The sequence below is a fragment of the Lygodium microphyllum genome, chromosome 3 (genome assembly GCF_053477565.2).
Source record: "Lygodium microphyllum isolate KBCC chromosome 3, Lygodium_microphyllum_v1.1.10, whole genome shotgun sequence".
In the NCBI taxonomy this organism is placed as follows: domain Eukaryota; kingdom Viridiplantae; phylum Streptophyta; class Polypodiopsida; order Schizaeales; family Lygodiaceae; genus Lygodium; species Lygodium microphyllum.
In genome coordinates, this window is record NC_141137.1 from 70,938,945 (window position 1) to 70,945,578 (window position 6,634).

The following is a 6,634-nucleotide window of genomic DNA, read 5'->3' on the forward strand; positions in this document are numbered from 1 at the left end:
GGCATGCGACATCTGTTCATGATACTTGGACCAATTATGCTCGTGCGATGGTCACTTGGGTCTTGCATGTTTACTTCAATCATAGTCTCCATGGTTCTAGAATTGTATTTTGGCATCTCATTCAAGAGAGCTTGGATACAAGAGATATCCTCTGTATGGATGGGAGGCCACCACTTTTCAATACACATATCTACATTTATGGTTCCATATTGCATTGCACAATTTTGATAGGATGGGAGACCCACTTTCTATTGTGTATTATATTTATGCTTCCATAGTCATGTATGTCTCCATGCTCACTTCTCATTCCTTTGCTTTTGCATTGATTCATTTTCATAAGATGCCCTTTTATTTCACTTGATAAATGATAAGAGTCTAGACTTTCTTTTGAAATAAATGATCTCCCATGGGTTCCTTTATTTTTGGGGTGGTATGGTTACGCTTTTGGGCTCCCTACTAATGCTCCAAAGCATAACATGACTAAGTTCATCACACAATTGGAGATGGGCTCCCTTTACCCTAAGTATCAATCACCACTAGTGAATAATAACAAGTAGCTTTCATTTTTACTAGAAAAGGAACACCATCAAATTGTCTCTTGATAAATGCCAATAAAGAAATGAAAGCATAGCATTTTGTGCTTTTGTGAAAGCAAACAAATCAAATCATAACACTTTCAAGATGGCCATTACAAATTGCTATATTAAGTACATGTGTATTACATGAACTTGCGTGCTCTTATGAAGCAAGTTTTAAAGCATAAGTCAAAAGTCAATCAATCTTAAACAAAAAGATTGAATAGCAAAAAGAAGTTGTATCCTGGAAGTTTTCACAGAGAAATATTTTAGCTTGCTTATTCACATGGGCTGTGATCAGATCTATTACAATGATTGTTTGGCATTTGAATGATCCTACCATTGCAGAGGTTTTAGTCCTGCGATCTAATGATGGCACAGCTATGATAAACCACAAGCCAGAAAGCTGAACTAAACTAGGCCCACAACTTTGGCTTTTTTTTTCTCCCTTATTGCACAAGGAGTCGTCCATGGTCCATGCATATTATTAATACATACAAAATTAATAGTAGTAGTTATGCAAGAAAGACTGTAAAAGAAAAGCTGCAGAGAACAATCTAAGATTTGATGCCCCCTCTCTACATGTCTGCCTTCACCTAGGTTAAGAATTTTCCTTCCTTGCACGCACTGATAAGGCATGAGATCGTAAACTTGATCCAACTATAATTGGTGCCTTACTTGTGGCCTACTGTATTCTTGAGATAGACTTTGAATGGAACAAGTTCATGAACAAGCACTCTTGAAAACTTCGTCAAAGCACTGTGAAGCTTCAGCTGTTCTTCAGGTAACTATACACAGCTTACATCTAACCATTTCAGGCCATATAAGCCTTGATCTTAGCTGACATCTGAATGCTTTTTAATTCTCTGAAAAGAGAAATGGAGATGAAGATTCTCTTTGAAGGGTTTAAAAACAGAGCTGTCTTAATGTCACCTTAACCCCATACTTCGCTTGTTTACAGCTCCAGCTGGACTTTACTGTTTTGCAGATCTGATTCCAAATTTTGGTCTGTTTAGCTTTAGCACTAAAGCTATACATGGAATTCAATAGGAGTAAAAACAGGAAGTTAGCATTGTCAAAACTCACATATTTACAGCAAGTTGAAAGAGGGAATCAGACTTTCAACCAGAGACAAATCTATGTCATAGATATCCAATTTTAGGAAAACCTAAGAAAAGAAGATATATTATGTACAATCTAGACAGAGGAGTGAAAATAAGTTGTTGGGAAAGTTCGACATCATCTTTCTTTCTCAGGACAATCTTGATGTTGATTATCCTCCAGAGATGCTGGGAAGTGTAGTCTGAATCAAGCAATGGCTTGACCAAGTATTGTTGAGGACACTCCTTTGAGGCATGTGTAAAAATGTACAATTGCGGAAGCCATGTCATAAGCATGTATATGCGCACCTGTAACTAATTTTGCGTACACTTGTACGCACCTTCCTGTTAAATATATACAGCTCTGCAGATGCTTTGGATCTTTACAAACAAGCTGGCAAACCTGTAAATGAATCGAAGTATATAAACAATTTTCTTGTAGATGGTTGTGGCCAGCTGAGAAGTGATTATGCAGTTGCAACAAGCAATGCCAGTCTTTCTGCTATGAAGATGACAGTTGCACTGTGGGTCTTTTTTCCTTCTCTAGTACAACACTGTCACTGAACATTCTTTTAATCTTCTCTCTGTTGTATTCAACTTGTAGAGTTGGATTCGACATTACCGGTGTCAGCTCAACCAGATCCCCCATTTTAAGCACCTGTTGAATATCATGAACCATTTTACGATTGACCTTCGGACGCGTCTCCTCACAAAATGCAACCCCACTGGTTGCTGTAAAAGAATCTTCAATACTCATTCTATCAAGTAGATCTGCTACGGTGGAGCCTCCAGGCAGCTCTTGTACAGTCATCTTTAAAAAAACACAATACTAATAAGGCTACAAAGGCTTTCATAACTAACATATAGAAAATCCAGGAAAAGAAAGAACACCACAATGAAGAAGTGTGAACATTCGGTCATATTTTAAAACTCAGGAACTAACTTAACAAGAAAGAAACTGATTACCTTCTTATCTTCAAGCACAAGAACAAATAAAGGATCATCTTTGCCTTGAGGTGGTGTCTGCAAAATTTGAGAATGAGTGTATCCCTGTGTCTGGTGTGAAAAAGAGCACGCCGACCTTAAACTGAACTCACTCAATGTCTTTGACTCCATAATTTCCCTCTGCCACCTTAGCATCCAGCGAGCCCACTCCACTACTTGTAAAATATAAGGTGAGTGTTCAACATTGTCCTCCTTATATCTCCAGTGCGCTGCCACCCCAAACTCAGCTTGATGATGCATCTCTTTGGTTCTAATCTGGATCTCTAAAGGGAGCCCATCATCGCCTTGCACAATAGTATGAAGGGACTGATAACTATAAGTGATTGACATAGAAGATCACAAAATTAGTTTACAACACCCTGCTGAGGGATGTGTGAGTAAGAAACACATAAATTAAGCTGATATATTACCCATTCTCTTTTGGCTGCACGATGTAGTCCTTCACATTCTCAGATATTTGAGGCCACAATTTATGGACAACTTGAAGGGCAGCATAACAATCCTCCTTGTTAGCAACAATCAATCGCAGGCCTTGTGCATCATATATTTCCTCTAAATTCCTGCCTTTCCTGAAATCACATCACAACCTGTGAGCTTTTACTCCAACATGTTGAGATAGATAGCATAACATCTTATCACACCATTCAAAGCTGCTTGCTTACCTTAACATCTTGGAATAGATACCATACAGGTTTTTACACCTGCCATTTATCTCATCATACAAAATTCCTTCCTCCAATAGAATATTTTCTAGCTTTTGGATAGACAGCTTAATTGTATTTTTCCTAGATCCACCTACTAGTTTTCTGGCCATGTCTTGATATTCCTGAGGCTTCAGGTGTTCAAAGCACAAATCTTCAAGCTCTGACTTCCAAGTCCATATCCCAAGCCTGTTAGCCAGAGGAGTAAATATTTGGAGGGTTTCCTTTGCTATCCGCCATCGCTTGTGCTCAGGAAGAAACCCTAAAGTCCTCATGTTGTGCAGCCTGTCAGCAAGTTTAATCATGACAACTTGAATATCCACCATAGCTAGAAACATTGTATGTAAACGATCAGCCTCAACTGCCTTGGCAGCTGTATCATTATCCCGTGCCAGCTTACTAAACTCACTTAGTCTTGAGACCTGTGAAAAATGATTATTCTTCAGTCTTGTCAAAAGAGATCACAATGTGTACATTGGCACATGTGGGAACTGGGATGATTTTGTCAACTGCAATATTGAAAAGCTCATGGGGATAACAACAAGCAAACTGGTAATACACATACCCCTTCCACAAGGTCGGCAACATGTTTTCCAAACACATCCTGAAGTTCACAATAGTCTACTGTTGAGTCATCAAGCGTATCATGCAGCAAGCCTGCTGCAACCACCACCTTGCTGGCTCCTATTGCAGCTAAAAGCACCCCCGTCTCAACACAATGGGCCAGATACAGTTCACCACTTGACCGGAACTGCATTGTGGCAAACTATGTCAGTAAAAACACAGGCGCAAACAATATGGCATTAAGGCATTCCACATATGAAGATGAGAATTACCTGACCATGGTGAGCTTTTTCTGCCATTCTGAAAGCCTTGACAATGAATGGGTCCTTGAAAATTTCATACTGTTGCTGTGCATCATAAAGAATGTCTTCTGCAGTCAAAGTTACCCGCACAGGTGCTGAATCTGTTACCTTGCAGATTCCTTCTTCTAGATTTTCAGATCTGTCCAGACAGTTGCCCAACAAATCAATTTGTGGTTCACATTCAACCGAGCATGATCTGGATGTGCTCTGAAGTCTTTCAAATTCCTCTTTGAATGTAAAAGGCTGTTGTACATCTGCAGACAATGAGCAAAGTAGAATAGGGCTTCCAAGCTGTTGATCCAATAGAAAAAGCTTATTCGCTCTTCTACTATTGCAGCTTTGTCCACTGCTGTAAGCCAAGGGGCCTTGAAGCACAGACACTGGACTCCAGTCTCTCATCTTTGAACAATTTGGGGAATAAAAGCTTGGAGACTCTGCCCAATTCTCAACAGCATGCCATTCCTCCTGTACCCCCCTCGCAAAAGAATTTGAAACAGAAGCTAAATCTGGGGGCTCACTTGTACATGGGCTGCAATGTCTGGTGTTTAAACCTGTTAACAATGCTGACAGTCCACCAACAACAGGCTTGGGAATTGCATGATGAGATGTAGGGATTCTACTGTTGTACTCTATCTCTGAAATCAAGCATGTAGTGTGAGAAGATCTTGGTGTTGCAGAATTCGAACAAAGAGCCATTGAGGTTGTGATCTCCATGAGTTGATGAGCCTGTAGCCTATAGCAATACGTCTCTGGGGGAGTTCCTGGCAACTAGGCCCTTATTGATGACGTCTTAACCCTACTATACCATGCATATGTATTGCAGACTGCTGGAAACTGGCCAATACTTATTGACTGAAATAAGAACTCTCAGAAATGTCTCTTCAGTGCTGAAAATGCCTTCGCAGACACCCTGTTTCATAAAAAGAGAGTGCAAAACGTGATTAATATGACACATCAGTTCTGATTATGTTGAATGTATAAAATAAGTGTCTTGTTCGCACCAGATCTGTTGTGCTTGTAGCATTAAACTGCACTTACAATCGAAAAACAGACATATACACGGAAAGATGAGAGCATAATTTGACAATCCAAGCAAGTTCAAAGGACAAGAGGCAGCAGAAAAAGCCAAGCAGGGTTCTGGTATAGTGCAGGAAAGAACAATCGAAGAACCGAGACAATGAGGGTATGCAGCCATCGAATAGTTGATTCGTTGACCGGTTTCCGAGCAAATGATAAAAGATCGTGACAGGGGAACGGAGCAGTGAGCGACCAGATCAAGCGTTGAAGCAATGCTCCTCCTAATTACACATCACGTTAACATCTTTCATGGCATGAGTTGACTCTCAATTTCCGGGGACCAAAACATCTTGGAAGACATGGATCCTAGTGCGGATTGTGAATCCTGGACATCATCATAAAGATCGGAGATAAAAAAGAAACCTGTGCGCGATGAATTCTTTAAAGACGCTGATGTTAATGGCGGATCATCTGCAGAGGTCGAATTCGACTGGATCATGAAAAGCTCGGATACTGCTAGAATTGGATGCCTAAGACTTGGTCTTATGTAATTTCTATCGCCTGTTCCTGTCGGCCACGGCTGTATGTTTTTTGGTGAGAGAGAGAGAACAATCCACGCCCGTCCTCGCCTGCCGACAGGAACCGGTCGCTGAAGAGCAAGCCTGGGGGATAGTATGTGACGCGCAAGCTTCGCCGGAGGAAGGGCTCTCTCTCTTTTTTATCAGATGTCTCCGAAGAGACTCTCTCTCTCTCTCTCTCTCTCTCTCTCTCTCTCTCTCTCTCTCTCTCTCTGTGCGCGCGTGCGCGCGTGTGTGTGTGTGGCGTGAGATGGCAGCAAGCTTACCTCGCGTGCTTCCTAGAAGGCCTGATGCAAAAAGCAAACCCTGGAAAGACGAGGGAAGAAGACGCCCGCCATATCCCCTCTCTCTCTCTCTCTCTCTCTCTCTCGCTGTGTCTCTGTGTCTCTGTCCTGTTTGTTTGTGCCCTTCCCAAAAACAATGACCCCCAAAAATAAATTCGAATAAAAACGCAACGATGAATAATCCATTTCTTCTCTTCCCGTTTTTGATTGCTAAATTAGTGCCTTTTTCCTGCGACGCTTGGCGCCACGTCAGACTTCCGCCACGTGTGCCCCTATCCAAGATCCGGTGCGCTGTTTTGTTGTTCGACCTGCGCCACGTAGGACGGCTACCACGTGTATTGTTTGCCGCGCTGTACCGTATTTTTAAAAATCTGCCGTAGAATCTATCTTAGTCTAACTCTTTGAACTTAAGGCATAATATCCATCCATATCTACATAATAATGATCAAGGATTCAATCTCACAAATCTTCCTAAGGCTCCACTTACCCTAATTCTTTTTTAACGCAA

At 41.2% G+C, this 6,634-nt stretch overlaps 1 protein-coding gene across 2 annotated transcripts; it reads right to left on the reverse strand.

Moving 5' to 3' along the window:
• Positions 1-1,228: 1,228 nt before the first annotated feature.
• On the reverse strand, positions 1,229-6,263 carry LOC148038482 (putative GTP diphosphokinase RSH3, chloroplastic). 2 transcript variants are annotated; one of them, XM_087672596.1, is made up of 7 exons: positions 6,109-6,263; positions 4,218-5,157; positions 3,947-4,132; positions 3,343-3,803; positions 3,091-3,249; positions 2,642-2,993; positions 1,229-2,486 (listed from the first exon to the last, which is right to left on the reverse strand). In XM_087672596.1, the coding sequence occupies exons 2-7, from the start codon at positions 4,959-4,961 to the stop codon at positions 2,178-2,180; spliced, it is 2,211 nt and encodes a 736-aa protein (XP_087528722.1). In that variant the 5' UTR covers positions 4,962-5,157; positions 6,109-6,263; the 3' UTR covers positions 1,229-2,177. The 2 variants fall into 2 exon arrangements, with proteins under 2 accessions (XP_087528722.1, XP_087528714.1); XM_087672588.1 differs by having other exon boundaries at positions 5,688-6,246.
• Positions 6,264-6,634: the final 371 nt, after the last annotated feature.

What these genes read in the sequence shown, in the direction of transcription:
- LOC148038482 (XM_087672596.1), bottom strand. Translation starts at nt 4,961, where the DNA reads ATGGAGATCACAACCTCAATGGCTCTTTGTTCGAATTCTGCAACACCA. An exon ending in AAAAAGCTCACCATGGTCAG is followed by an intron (nt 4,133 to 4,217) that starts GTAATTCTCATC and finishes GCCACAATGCAG; the next exon opens with TTCCGGTCAAGTGGTGAACT. An exon ending in ATCTATTCCAAGATGTTAAG is followed by an intron (nt 3,250 to 3,342) that starts GTAAGCAAGCAG and finishes ATGTGATTTCAG; the next exon opens with GAAAGGCAGGAATTTAGAGG.